The 15577-nt window shown below is 39.9% G+C and overlaps 1 protein-coding gene across 2 annotated transcripts in view; it reads right to left on the bottom strand.

Moving 5' to 3' along the window:
- rgl2 (ral guanine nucleotide dissociation stimulator-like 2) overlaps positions 1 to 15577 on the bottom strand; it is a 33949-nt gene that overhangs the window by 15755 nt on the left and 2617 nt on the right. Inside the window, exons 2-9 of one of the 2 annotated variants that reach the window (XM_081617090.1) lie at positions 15124 to 15281; positions 6214 to 6261; positions 5753 to 5836; positions 5502 to 5668; positions 3541 to 3597; positions 2450 to 2646; positions 957 to 1066; positions 652 to 867 (exon numbers count right to left, since the gene is read on the bottom strand). In XM_081617090.1, the coding sequence (XP_081473216.1) occupies positions 652 to 867; positions 957 to 1066; positions 2450 to 2646; positions 3541 to 3597; positions 5502 to 5668; positions 5753 to 5836; positions 6214 to 6261; positions 15124 to 15273 (1029 nt within the window). In that variant the 5' untranslated portion in view covers positions 15274 to 15281. Of the gene's footprint in view, positions 1 to 651; positions 868 to 956; positions 1067 to 2449; positions 2647 to 3540; positions 3598 to 5501; positions 5669 to 5752; positions 5837 to 6213; positions 6262 to 8482; positions 8719 to 15123; positions 15282 to 15577 lie in introns of those variants that run through there. The other variant, XM_081617091.1, reaches the window with a different exon arrangement.

Raw genomic sequence — 15577 nt, 5'->3', positions numbered from 1 at the left:
ACCCTCGTCGGGTCAATCAGTGTTGCTTCCTAAGTGGACAGTTTGATTTCACAGAAGTTTGATTTACTTGGAGTTTTATTGTGTTGTTTAAGTGTTCCCTTTATTTTTTTTGAGCAGTATATTTTAATGCTTTCACACTTGAACTGATGTGCTAACACAATTTTTTTTTTTTTTTTTTTAGAAAAGGCAAATATTTTATCTCCCATAACATAAAATAATGTGTTTATATGAATTTTTTTAAGAGAAAACAAGGACATTTTGGAGTTTTAAGGTCAAATGGTGTTTTTTTTTTTTTTTTTTTAGAAAAAACTGAAATTTTCTAGAAAAACCTTGAAAATTATGAGTTCAAAAAGTCACAAATTTGCAAGAAAAAAAAAACTCAAGAACTTTAACACACACAGGTGTCCGTTTTGACACACGGACACATGGTCGTATTTTATATTTTTAAGACAAATCTCAAAATTTCTAGGTTCATATTTCTAGAAAAATGGTAAACTTTGAAGACTTAAAGATTTTTCTGGAAATTTTCAGTGATTAATCACAGAATCTCAGAGTTTTTTGGCAGAAATGTACTCCTTTTTTTCTATCTACAACATTCCTAATGCGCCGTCGTAGTTCGGAGATCTGATATCGAGGTTTTAGTCCGCTGACCTCTGCAACACTGATCCATTTCTCCAGCAGCCGTGCTCTCTGCTGGCTGCGCAGCTTCGTCGGCCAAAGACACGATGCTAAGACGGCGTTGGCCAGCTTGTTGAACTGCCGTATGGTGGCCCGGACAGACCAGCAAACGCCCTCCCTGCCCTTCTTGTCCCTCTGAGACCACAGCGAGCCGAGACAGTGGTACGGCACCAAACGGACAAAAAGCTCCTGGAAGAAAGATTTTTTTAAAAATCCCTCAACATGAACATTTGTTTTAAAATAAGCCTCTTCAATCCTAAAAAACAAAGCAAACTCACAGTTTCTATCTTTGTGAGCTGCTCAGCGATGACAGCAGCAGGGAATCCCAGGACGCTGGTGGGTTCAAACTTTGAAGGATCAGGAGGAGAGCTGCTGGAGCTGCTCTGATCTGCAGAGGCAGCAAAACGGAAAATTCAGTTGAAATATAACATTTAGATATCAGTCAGGTTTGATGGGAAATAAAGAGAACATGTTTTCTCGTGGGAAAGTACATTTGGTTCCTGACTGTAGAAGGTTAAGTCATAAAGCCATATTTTTTATATGACAAAATAATTTTGCAGTCAGTAAAAAAATATATTGATGAAAGACTCATCAAGGCTTATTGCCTGGATTCCAGTTACATTACAATTTCAAGCTCAATAAACTTAGGTCACTTTATCTATCAATTATTTTCTTTAAAAACTGAATTTATGTTAATTATGGGCAATATTTATTTCTTAATTTTATTCTAGTATATTTTTTTGCATTTTTAACTGACAACTTTTGTTTAAAATTGTAGTTATAAGAAAGGAAGATGATTGTCGGGTTGCACAGGCTACCATAAACTAACTAAAACTAACTTGCCACATTCTACATTTTTACTTTTGAAAGCTGAAAGACAGAAAAGTACTAATATCCTTTAAAATAAATGCTTTATAAAAACATAAGCACTTGACCAGCTTTTATTTGACAACATCTTTGATTATCCTACCACTTCTACATGTAAACAATTCTTGCAGCTAGCTATTTCACTGGTATTTTAGCGAAATCCAGCAGTCGTGAAAACAGTACACAGTAATGCTTTTATTAGTTTTTATTGTTCCTCTATTCCAGTTGCCATTGTGTTGATTCTGTAGCAGTGTTTATTAGCATGTCAGATTATGTATGCTAGTCTCGGTAAGAAAATGCCACAGTGTTATTTTCATACGGCGAGATAGTTGGACCGCGTTATGGAGGAAGGCTGACCTACATGCTGAGAAGTGCTTAAGCCAGCTTCACTGACAGCAACAATCAAACTCATTAGGTTGTGTTTCCCAAACTCATGTTGTTGTGCAATCAAACTAAAGCTCCAGCTGGATTTGAGGCTATGCTGCCGCCACATGATCGGTTTACAGGCTAACAGCATGAATAGGTAGGAATTTGAGTTAATTAGCTGCTTAGCAAGCAGCAAATAATCACTGTCAACAAGATTATTCATTCAAAATAATCTTCTAAACCTCATGGAGAATTGAGGAGAGGTAAAGATAGAGCTGTCAAGTGATAGTCATGTTTTCTAAAAATCTATAGAAGATGCAGCTTCTAATTCCTTCATTACAAAACTTTACTGAGGGAACAGAAAAACCATGAGCATTCATGATGCAAGTGACTAAATAAATAATCACCTTAGATTCATAATAAATCAGAAACCAAACTAGGAATATAAACTATGACAACACGTTTTCTATGTAATCTGCATTTGTGATTGAAAGAGGAAAGAAAATGTCTGTTCATTTGAGCAGCAGTTAGAAGAGACCTCTGTGTTTGTCGGGGAGCAGGGCTCTCTCGCTGAGCTCCTCGGCCGTCCGGAGGAGGCGAGCTCGAAGGTCAACAGCAGACGAGGAGTCCTGAGGCAGCAGAGGAGCCAGACGCAACAGACGAGATGGATCTCCGAGGTTCCTGAAGTCTTCGGGATACTCCGAAAGCCACGTGCTGAACACAGTACACACCGCTCTGCATGGACAGGAGGAAACAGGAGGTAGAAAATAAAGCTGGAATATGGAATCTGCTTAGAGCCAAAAATAACTTGTGAGAAGCAGAAAAACAAGTTGAAAGGAAAATTAAATATTCAGGGTTTAGACGATGGCGGCTTCAAAGTCCGGAATTTAGAATAAAACTGGATGTGGTAAAAGAAATATGACTGTGTTTGAATAAAGAAAGCATTAAAAGTAGGGATGCACCTTTTATCAGTCTCGTTACCAATGCAGATACCTGAGGTTTAGTATCGGCCGATAGCGAATCAGAAAACAGCACTAAATTCACTTAAAATGTCTCTTTCTTTTAAATACAGACACAAATGTACTGTATTACATATTTACCAGTACTTAAATACACCAACAGCTTCACAAGCTTAGTCACACTGTAAAATAAACAATTAAGAGATTGAAATTCACAAAACAATAGGTTGACTACCTTGGTTTACGTGTGTTTTTACTTTCAAAAGGTTCAGAAAGTGCAATTGGGAATTCTAAATAAAATGTAAAAAATAAATAATACAGCATGACGTCAGTCAGAGCACAAAGCATAGAACTGGACACAATAGATCTGGCAAATCCATAAAGACAGATGTTAGACAAAATATCCTTAATAGCTTCACTAACCACAAGCAGCCATGTTCACATTTAATTTAACTCACTTCACTGGCTTTTATGTAACAGAAACATATTACAATATATTACAAAACTATGCGTAACCCTTAATACTCCAAAGCAAAAGTAAAACCAACAGTCAAATAAAAATCCAATCTTTCAACAGCAGAAGCAAGAAGCAGACGTGTTTGCAGAAGAAGTCGTTACATGCTTTCTTCGCCTCTGTTTACGAGGCATAAGGTGGTTTTTTTAAACTCACTTGTTGAAGGATTGTCTTGTCTGACTTCTCTCGCTGTCCCCAGGCGGATTCTCTAATCTGTGAACGAGAAATAAAAAATTCATTCATCCAAAAATAAATAATAAGATCTTTCAGCAGCAAACACATTCATCTAGGAAATGCAACAATGACGCAGCTTGTTCAAGAGGCAACCCTGTGGCCAGTGGCGCAACTACACATTATTCAGGTGGATGCGAAAACATAGAGCGACGCCCCCCCTCCGAGGCTACGATACGTGAAGGGTAAAACTCGCTACATTTACCTCGTTATGTGCGCGAGGTGAAGGAGCGTAAGGCGCGCTGAAGTGTATGGGAAGACATCATCGGCGCGCCGCCCCCTCTAGAGTGGGTTTTGGCGCCCCCTCTGATGCTGCGCGATACTGTGGTGATATTCAGTCACTCTTCACAGCAGAGTAAAACCGCCCAGCAGTGTGAAAGACGTCAACGACATTTCAAACACCACAACATGAAAATATTGGAATCTAATTTCCGCTGCTCCTCCACGTCGAGAGGAGCCAGTTGAGGCTCGGGCATCTGGTCAGGATGCCTCCTGGATGCCTCCCTGGTGAGGAGTTCATGTCCCACCGGGAGGAGGCCTCGGGGAAGACCCAGGACACGCTGGAGGGACGATGTCTCTCGGCGGGCCTGGGAACGCCTTGGGATTCCCCCGGAGGAGCTGGAAGAAGTGGCTGGGAAGAGGGAAGTCTGGGCCTCCCTTCTGAAGCTGCTGCCCCCGCGACCCGACCCCGGATAAGAGGAAGAAAATGGATGGATTTCCAAAATAGGTCAGGCTAACTTCATATTAGCCTCAATAGGAAGGCTAACATTAGCCTAATGAGCTCCAACGCTCGACACAAAGGCTTTTCAGTTCTGCCATTATAGCTGTACTAGCATGTTTCCTCACAACATACATTTTTACTAAAACTCCGGGAGGTTTCTGCACCTCTACCATCAGTTTCAGTCCATCTTTATTCATAATCCGCTTACTGTCAACCTCTCCAGTGAAAGGGAGGATGGGGAAATTTAAACTGAATTTAAAAGAAGTAAAATGATCTGAAATGTGTGGAGAAGTTGTGTGTGGTTAGAGCTCTGCTTTAGAAGGAATGGTGCTAATACTGACTTCAGAGAGTTTGAATGGTTTGGCATTAGCATCAAGAGGTTGTAGCATTAGCATTAGCATGAGGACAGCATTGTCCTCATTTTTCATACAGCACTAATTACCATGGTATGATATCATGTAGATTATAAACCACCACCATCTTTTGCACATTCAAAACAGACGGGGAACTCTTATGCTCTTTTACAAATGTTAGAAACCTCACTGCACTCTTGATGCTCTCTAAAGAACCTCTTACTCAACCTAATCCTTGAGGAGAAAAATGCTGAACAACTGCATTTCTAAGTGAGACACCAGTCTGATTTAGGTTTTTAAAAAAGCCGTGAGGAACTCCATGCAATGTGTCAATGACTTTAGAAAGAGTTTTCAGGTTTTATAAATTACAAATACATTTACAAGATCTGACCAGAGTATGTGGCATGACATACTGCAACCTAAATTTTGTCTGCATGGGAGGAATTTGCGAGAACTTAAAAGTGTTTCTCGCTTCTTGAAGAAGTGCCAAGGAGACGGTATAAATCAGGAGGTAGAGATAATACCAGGAAAAGGAATGTTGAGGAGGAAATATTCCTCTAGGAACCAGAGCAGAACAAATGTGTCATTTTTCTTTGTGCTGAGAACCATCAGCGTGCATTTATGGTGGGATGTTTTTCCTCTAATTCAACACAGAATAAGCAGCCCCTTGTCCCAGAGGAGTAAAAATCCTACCAGACAGGATCCGACTGATTCAGGCAGCGCAGCCGACCAGACAGGAAGCAGCTTCAGTTGCTGCAATGGGACCCACAATAAAACCCTATTTTCAATCCTCGACTTCGCCAGTTACCTACCTGTCAATGAGGATGTCCAGCACTCTCTCTGTGGAGGTGAAGGACCGATAGGTGGAGAGGAAGATGGAGATGAAGGAGGAATCTCCCAGTGAGAAAGAGTGGAGGAGGTGCAGCACCAGCTTCTCTTCCGTTCCAGCTTTCACGCACTGGGAACGGGAAACGGTTGACTGGAAGTCAACAGGAAGAGAGGACAAGAAACTTGAAATGTCTGCAGAGTTTTCTGAAACAGAGTCAGATTGAAAGTAGCTTACCACTGGACTGTTAGGGCCGGCATGCTGCTGTTTGACCACAACCGTGTAGATAACCCCTTCGTCTTCCTCCTCCACCACGGTGGACTGTAAAGCAGGGAAAAGTGAGGAAAATTGGATTTATCTACACTCTGCTTCCAGTCAGCCAGACTTTGTTTTGACCCTTTAAACTGATTTATTCCCAAAGTTTCCTGAAACTCTTTTTTTGTACTTTAGCTTGTTGTGTGGGTAAAAATAAGGAGATGATTCACTGTTTTTACCTTCATACTAAACACTCTGCACTGTTTATTCTGGACAAATGGCCCCCGTGTGTAATGAAAACAATGCACACATCTTTGAACTCATTTCCTACATGTAGCTAAAGTGACCCTGGTTCAGCCTGAGGGAAAGTCCCTGACACAGTTACCCCATTTAGCTGCCCTACTAACTCACAGACCCCAGAGTGAGAGCTGCAGCGTTCTTACCAAATCCAGAGGGCAGTACCAGGTAGTCTTCATGGGTGAGGACTCCGCCTGAGAAGAAGACACAACAAATCGCATCATGAGGTTTCATATTGGAAGGTTTTTGGATGGTAAAATCTAGAAAATATTGTGAAAAATGATGACAAAAGGGCAGAAAAATTCAAAAGTTAGGCCTTTGAAACGGATTACATTTCTCAGATTTGTGCCTATTGCTGTGCACTGTCCGTCAGCAGGATGAAACAAGGCTCTTACAACATCCTCTAGACTACAAGAGATTCAAATTTGACTCATTTGAAATATTCTGGTTGTGATGTCAAGAAAGAAGTGACCGTCAACTTCGTTTTAAACTTCAAGCAGCGTGTCTGACTGCAGGAAACCTGCCTAAATATTCAGTTATTATCAAATACTTTATGACATGAGAGAGTACTAAAGCCACACCAGGATTTGATCTAAATTACAAGAATAAAGTCATATTATTATGACAATAAAATTATATTAGTGGGATAAAAATCCAATGTAGAAAGTCATAAAATTACCTGAAAAAAATTGTTTTAGCAAAAGTAAAGCTTCGATAATTATCAAAATCTGGCGTCATGAGCTGGTCTAGTCCAAGACTCGTCCTTCAAAATACACACAATCTTTTCAAAATCTTGATATTGATAATAATTTGATGCGGATGTGTTAAAAAGTTCATTATTTGTAAAACTGATCCGAAAACAGTACTTCACAAAATGCTCAACATGCTTCATTATAATTTTCTATTATGTTTCGTGGAGGAATTAGTAAAGTCATAATAACAAATTTTGCTCGGCAGTTAATGGTCCCAATAATTATTGCAATAAACAATAATATTATTGTTTTTGAGACTATTTTAAATAATTACATGCATAAGTTTGCATGCAAGTAATATTTCTTGTCATTCTTGTTGCTGCAAACCAACCTAAAAAAAACACGGCAACAACAAATAAAGACTCACATGCAGACAACCTTTCTGATCAGCTCCAGTCCAGTATGATCAATACACAGAAACCTGCCTCTGCAGCATTAAGGCTCAGGCTTATCACACACACACACACACACACACACCCACACACACACACACACGGCTCTTGGGTTGCAGGATCCTGCAGTCAGTCGAACTCATGTTGCACAGAGCTAATGAGTCACAGCTCTCTCTCTCTCTCTCTCTCTCTCTCTCTCTCTCAAAGAGAAAAGAAGTGTGATATGTGCAGCTGCTCTCCAGAGACATTTGAATACTGCCGAAACAGATAAGAGGCAGATGACCTATTACTTAACACGAACTGCACAGGTGGTACTGTAACACATTATCTGAAGGAACGTCACAGATAAATCATGTTTTACAAATGAATAAACATGTTTGCGTAATTTTTTTGTAGCTGTTTATCGTACAACCCTCAGAGTTTTACAAAACTTTTTCTTTTCTATCTTCAACAGAAACAGCAGTCCCTTTCTTTCTTTCTTTCATCCCTTCTTTTCCTCTGCACGTAAATAGAAGACAGCTTTTTACTGAAAAGCACACAAAAACCATGTCAGTGAGCAATTAAAGAGGATTTTTATCCCAATTTTCACAATGAAAGACTTTAAAACTATGAAAATGATCTTTCTGTATTGTTGGTTGTATTTAGATTACAACATTTAACTCTCACATCAACCAATATCGGAGCTTATTGATGTTGTGCAAGAGCCAAGTACCGGGTCATGCTTTCCGAGGTGCGATCTTCAGATTACTTAGTGTGACGGCTCTGACTGAGTCGCTGTGAGTCAACTGTTTTGATCTCCATAACACAACGGAAACACCTTGGAGACACACTCTGAGGAGAAAAACACCAAAATCCTCACATTCCCTAAACTTTGACAAAAGCAACTTTTATTTTCCAAATATAGAATCCCAAAGATCCAACTCAAGTTAGCGCTTGAAAAGGCAAGTTCAAGGTCCCAGAGCGAGCTTAGTGTCCACGTCCGCAGCAGCAGGAGGGACATACGGTCTGACCCACATCAGGTTTACGGTTTTATTAATCATAATAAACCGATTTAACCTCCAGTGGCCTCTCTCACGTTGCCTGAACTTGGATTGACCGAAGGTCAGCGGACGCTCCTCGCATTCAAAGGGCATTAGAAGCAAACATTTTGATCCAAATCTGGATTTTATCTCAACACGTTCTGGACAAACATGCCGACATTTCTGTCTTTTCCCATGAACTCAGCACATATACACACCGAGAGCAAAAGAGAAAACTGTCACAGCAGTTACCTCGTCCCGGGCAAGTACAGGCAGGTAGGAATCCTTGAGCTTCCTGGAAATTTTCAGGATGAAGCCGTGAACATTTCTCCCATTTTCTCCTTCCCTTTTCATCTGAGCTTCCCTCGTTTCCAGAAATCCTCAGAATCCAAACCGATCTCTGCAGGTTTATCCCGGTAAAGCATGCCTCTCTACACACACAACGCCAGGCTTTGTTACACACCTGAAGCAGGACTCAAGTCAAGTCCGGCCCCCGGCAGACGGCATCACAGGGACACACCCATTACACACACAAACACACACCCTCCCCCCCACACACTCACACACACTCCACAATACTCTAAGAACATGCAGGTATCCATAAAGCAGTTAAAGTGAATAACTTTTCTTCTACATGCATATTACATATGCATACAAAACGTTTGCAGCAAAAGGATAATATATTCACATAATCAAAGGCCTTCATCAGTGCACCCACGCACACACACACACACACACACACACACACACACACACACACACACACACTGAGAGACAAAGCCCTGAAGCCTTTTCCAGAACAATGCCCCCTCTCTTCAAGTCTCCCCCCTCCCCTGCTCTGCTTCCCTTACGGATGACCTTCCCATGTAGATAAACCAGTTGGACCATGTATCCGCTCTAATGCAGTGTGACATTCACCCGCCTTAGGCTTATGCTATCATTTAAAAAAGCTAACACTGTGTTTGTAAGCTATATAAAAAAAAACCTCCACGTCTGCTAGTAAGGAAGCTGTTTGTTTAAGCAGCTAATATCATTAAAGAGAGAGAAAAAACTCATGGTATCCCATTTTTTACAACTCTGAGGCTGTGAATAATAGAGAAAATGTTCCAAACTCAACCTGTCAGTTGTCTCCACCCGCCTATCGTTGCAGGGTTACAGTCGAGAGGTGGCGTAAATACTGGGAAAACATCCACACTCGTGCTTTAGGACGATTCAGAAAGACCAATCAGCCTCTCATGAATGGCTTTGGATTTCCAAAGGAACACAGTAAAGTAACAGCCAGGCAGAAAAACCCGAGACCTTCTTATTGCAGGGCAATAGCATGAACAACGACGTGGCAAAGTTATTATAGCTAAATAAAACTAACCCAATAAATGAAAACTTCAGTTGAGAAAACATTTACCTTAACTAAAATAAATAAAAATTATAATTTAGCTAAAAGGATATATATTGTGAGTCGATAAAAACTAAAACATACTGAAATTGTGCAGATATAATATCCTTTGTTTTTGTGTTTATGAATATATTTATTAGCCTTTCAAACTGATGTGAAATTGATTTTATTTTTATGTTTACAACATAAAAACTAATTCCGTCAGTCCATTCTCCTCTGGCGGAGCGGAGCTGATGCTAGTCTGCAAAAATGCCAACAGCAAAACTGGGGCGAAAACTTCAGTTGGTTGTTCAACAATAATTTAATCAGTTTTTTGAAAATTGTGCCTCCTGTTAAATTATTCATTACCCAATCGATGTGTACATAGTCATAATATTATATTTCACCTTTTTGAGTTCTGTGACGGGCTGCACAGTGGCGCAGTTGGTAGAACTGTTGCCTTGCAGCAAGAAGGTTCTGGGTTCGATTCCCGGTCCTGGTCTTTGTGCATGGAGTTTGCATGTTCTCCCTGTGCATGGTGGGTTTTCTCCAGGTACTCCGGTTTCCTCCCACAGTCCAAAAACATGACTGTCAGGTAGTGGCGCAACTACACATTATTCAGGTGGATGCAAAAACATAGATCGGTGCCCCCCCCCCCTTCCCCGAGGCGAGGGTACGTGAAGGGTAAAACTCGCTACTAATTACCTCGTTATGCGCGTGAGGTGAAGGAGCGTAAGGCGCGCTGAAGTGTATGGGAAAACATCATCGGCGCGCCGCCCCCTCCAGACGGGGTTTTGGCGCCCCCTCTGGTGCTGCGCCCCTATGCGTTGCATACCCTGCATACCCACTTTTTGCGCCACTGCTGTCAGGTTAATTGGCCTCTCCAAATTGCCCATAGGTGTGAGTGTGTGTGTGTGTGCATGGTTGTGTGTCCTGTGTGTCTCCCTGTTGCCCTGCGACAGACTGGCGACCTGTCCAGGTGACCCCGCCTCTCGCCCGGAACGTTAGCTGGAGATAGGCACCAGCAACCCTCCTGACCCCATTAGGGGACAAGGGTACAAAGATAATGGATGGATGGAGTTCTGTGGCTAAAAATGAACCAAAGTATGAAAAATCTAAAACTACTACTATAACAAATTAGTGGACAAGAGCTAAACTACTGTGACCCTGTTGTGACCCTGTCTGAAGTAAAGTTGTCTCAGGCAGTGATCCGGTCTGGTTTACCTCAAAGGAAACTAGCCTCTGTACAGCTGTCTTTTTCCAGACGCTGCTTCTAAAACCTCTTCAGAGTTTTGAGAAATGAAATCATTTCCAGCAGAGCACCAGTCTTCCAAAGTCTGACTAAATGTGGGTCAGATAGAGCAGAACATTTTTCTTCTTTGTTTAGTTGTTGACTTTTCAAAGACTACTTGTGGATAAGAGTTGTGAACACAGGCTGCTGCTGAGAATCACATGAATCGAAGTGTTTTTTAACTACTTTGCAGCTTTTCATCTCTTGGGTTTATTGAAAAAAAAAAGTGTCCGCCGTGTTTGTACCGTTTGTCAGATCGGATCTACTTTTGGAGTCCTTTGCTCTCTTTATTCTTAAAGTTCCCTCAGTTCCCCCGGTTACATACAGGAAGCACATAATAAGTGGAAACAAACACAGGAAGCAGGACATGCTGCTGCGTTGAGAAGCTATTTCTCTTCCTCTCTCCTTCCATCAAAACTAAAGCTGCTTTAGCTTCTCCTAAACAGCGTCATTTATTAAACAGCACCAAATGAGGGAAGAAAAATCTCTCTTTTAATCTTTCACCACATCCCATGAGACTCTAACCTCCAAAAGATGAAACAGTTCCACCATTTTTCCTCACTTAAAAGCCTCCTGGTTAACTTTCTGTGAACATTTTAAACCGTTTGTCCAAACTTGAGGTCCTAAATGCTTCTGGAGGATTTATTTAAGGATAACCATTGTTTTTTTTTAGTGTTCCACAAACCAGACCTCTTCCTTCCTATCTTTCTCTTTGCTCCTCTTTGCACGCTTTCATCTATTCATTCCCATGGTGCCTGTTATCTAACGCCTTTCAAGTAAAACTCTTGCATACTCAAGACAAACAAGTTATATTCTTCAGTCCTGATTACATTTAGAAATATTAGTAACAGAGAAAATTAAGGTTGAATGCAACATTAAAAAAATGTGCAGGCATGGCTGAATCTATTGTTACACTTTCTGTTTATAATACTTGAACTAAGGAAGCTTGGAACTGGAATCTGACAATTTTCCGAATGACTGGCATGACGGCATAGAGCGAGATCCAGCAGCTAATCTTCTGAAATAAAAATATTTGCATTGCATTTTGGAAACCGGCTACCTAAACAGGTGTGTTCACTTCTACAAGGTAAGACAAGTACAATAATTTTCCCCAAAATAGTCTGAATCTGAAAATTAAATCAACATCATTTAGCTGGATTATGCTGCTTCCAGGTCATAATTTTCAAAAATAGCAACAAAAAAGACAGAACTACAGATCGCCATGCCTTCAAATCATTGTTGAAAGCACAGAGGACTTTTTAATCTTCTGACAGGTTAATACTGAAACTATGTATTTTAAGCAACACCACAATCACATTGTTTCCTTTTGCAACATCATTGTCGGATATAATTACACACCTTATGAAGAGCATGATAAAGATGCTGACTGAAGCTGATAAGGAAGTTTTATTATCCACAGTAAAATGAATTTTTCAATCACCAAAGCCACTCAGAGAGAAATAAACCATCAACTCAAAGGCAACTTAAAAGGCCAGAGGGCATCTTGTAAATTTCACTGACGGACAGACGCCATCATTTTTGGATACATATTCTGTGGTCTGAGGATTTTCAGAAAAAAGGGCCAAAGTTTGCAGGTCTGAGATTATCAACCTAATAGTAAAGTACGGAAGTGGCAGCATTATGCTGTGTGGTTATTTTGCTGAATGAGGGAGAAAAATCACCAAGGAAGTTAAAGTTGGTGCTCATGTTGGTCAGTGTGTTGGAGAAAACCCTGACGTTAGTCTCAATGTGGAAACTACTGTCAGAAAAGAAAACTCAAAGTTATCTCATTTTCTGGCATTTTAGAAATAGAAATCATTTCCCTAACAAAAACATAAAAAGTGAAGTCTAATTTAATATGAGACAGTGTATACAAGCTTTCAGCTGTGGCTACTGCTGCATTCGGTCCAATCTTGTAACAAGAACATTTTCTATTCTCAGCTGTTTGTTGGAGCATAAACATGTTTTCTCTGTTTCTGTTTGGTATAAAACCCCTTTTATAATCAATGGGCAAGCTTCATTATTCACCTGAAGTTATCACTCCTGACTCAGATATCCAAGTTTCCCTCATTAAAGTATGAGTAAAAGGCCTGTATTGGATTCCACTTTACTGAATGTCCTTGGAGACAGACTGGGAAACTGGATAGCGTTCATGGTGAGAGCAGGCGTGCATGGCCTCAGCTGGTCAAACCACAGCATGCATTATTTACTGCAGACCAGCAGTTAACTTGTGACAAGAGAGGAAATGTGATCATTTTAGAGAGTCCGGAAACCAAAAGGAGTTTCTTGAAAGTTCAGGATGAAGTTAAACAATAGAACCACAAGCAGGTCATCTGTTGTAAAGAAAAGAGTCGGGATAAAAGGTTTCCAGCCTCCTGGTTATTTGTGAAAATACAAACCAGGAAACAAGATCTGACTATGTGAAAATCACGGTGAAACCACCTGTTCAGGCCTCACTAACTCCCACTAAACATTAACAGAGCTGAACGCTCCTGTTCACATCTTACAAATCCTGAACTACTAAACTCTGAACTGAGTTGCTTGATCAACAACACAGTGATACCAGCTAGTGTTGCTGACATGAATCTGCTGCCAAGAAGACAAAGGCATTTGTCAAATGCATCCAGCTACGCTAACTAATTAATTAATTACTTTTAGCGTATTTTGGTAAACAAAAGGCAAGAAGTTTGCAAAATGCTAATAATGTGCATCTCTGAGGCAGCTCAACAGTAACTGTTGATGTCAACAATGATGATGATAAATTGTCTCTGAATATTTTCCAGATTTTTACAAATATTTGCTGATTTGCATTAAACATAATAAATGAGTTTATTGAAGTAGTTTTCACAGATTCTGGTCAAACACCAACCAGGTAACCTCTAAGAGATTAAAATTATTATTAACTATTAAAAATAACATTTGCAAATCAGCATTAAAAATAACTGACTATTGAATATTATTTGAATAATTTAGTTAGTGTGTGTAATATCTGCACAAGATTGCTTGGATGCACTATTTAAATAGGACGTTATATTTAGGGATGTGTGTTTATTGTAGCATTTTCATATTAGCCTGAAAAAAAATCCTGATTTTTGAATTTTTGAGTTGTTTTGTTGATTAAATGAATGCAATAAAACACATAATTGTATATAAGAATACTTTAAATGAAGATAATGTGTGTAATTCAGTGAAAAATGTCATACTTTCTATGTAACTTATGACCCAAAATGTTTTTTTGGAGTAATTGTGTTTAAATAATTGTGTTTGTGGGGCTGATTGCAGAGTCATAGTTGCCTAAATAGACAATAAAAAAGGTGTAAATAATTTGGTATCAACATCAAATAAATAACACAATATATTGTTAAAACATTTTCAGTACATATTGGCCAACCCTAATTATAAGTGAAGTCCAAGTCCAACATATTTGGTGAGCTGGATGGACTTTAGCTTCACTTTTCAATGACATTTTAATTTATTGAATATATTGAAATTGTTGAATGTCTTCATATGTTTTGGTGAGTTGGTTTAAAGTACATTATAATCCTGAGAAATATACAGAAATATCCCAAAACTTTTAAATGCAGAAAAGTGATTGATCAATTCAAAGGCAAGATTCATCGTTAAGATTGACTCGTCATAGATTATGAGACAGATTGAGAACATTAATAAAACTTAACATAGGGGCAACTGTATACATTGCTACGCTGCTGTTTTGGGTGGAAATCTGCCTCATAACATGAAAATAAAGACACAAAACGTCAGTTATTTCCAGATGTAAGATTTCTCAAGATCAGCATTCAGATTATAAATTAAGAACTGTGTTTGGAAATGTATTACATCTTTTCATAGCTAGTATGGAGCAGATTAAATGTATGATTTTTCTGCTGAACAATGGCAATTATGTACACATACACTCCCTTCATGTACGTCACATTGGCTTTATTTCCTCTGTTTTCTGAGAACCAGACAACCGCATCTGATGTTTATTTAACAAACTAAAAAGTGAACACACACAGATCCTACGGTTTCATGTGACGCTGCTCTGAATGCTGATAGTTGTGATGAAGCTAAACGAGCCTACAGTGTGTAAATCACTTTAAAGTGTAGAAATCGGAAGTATCATTCATGGTTTATAAACGCCATGAATGTATGAACTGAGCCGCGGCGTCAGCGCCAACTTCCCTTCACCAAGTTCTGCTACACGCTGCAGGTGGACAAAAACAAACTTACCTGTGAATTTTCCAGATTTTCGCTCCTCCCTGGCTGGCTGCTTGGGGTTCCGCCATCAGGCGATAAGGGCCGGTAGCCAATGAGAGGCACCTCGCTTGACTCCACCCCCGGCAGGTTGTAGCCACCTGTTCGCAGGTTACGGTGGAGCATGGTGCCGGCTGCCACAGACAGGAAGAAAACACAAGACAGCATTCAATGGTCAACCTTTGCTTAGATCACAAACACCTAAACACGAATCTATTGCTAAACAAAAGCTTTTTCAAGTCAACTGATTATTATCTTCCCAAATTATTTGCATCTTCTGACAATAATTGCCTACATATTGAAACCTGTATGTTGGAAGCAGTCTGTTTGGGTTTCACACTGATGCACACAAGAGCTCTTCCTTTACCACTCCTGATTTAAATGGAGGACAAACACACAGGGGAGGAGAGCAGCAGGGTCACATGCTAAG

This window comes from Poecilia reticulata, chromosome 16 (genome assembly GCF_904066995.2).
Source record: "Poecilia reticulata chromosome 16, P_reticulata-male-v2, whole genome shotgun sequence".
NCBI classification, from domain to species: Eukaryota; Metazoa; Chordata; class Actinopteri; order Cyprinodontiformes; family Poeciliidae; genus Poecilia; species Poecilia reticulata.
This window is presented reverse-complemented; position numbering and strand designations above follow the sequence as displayed.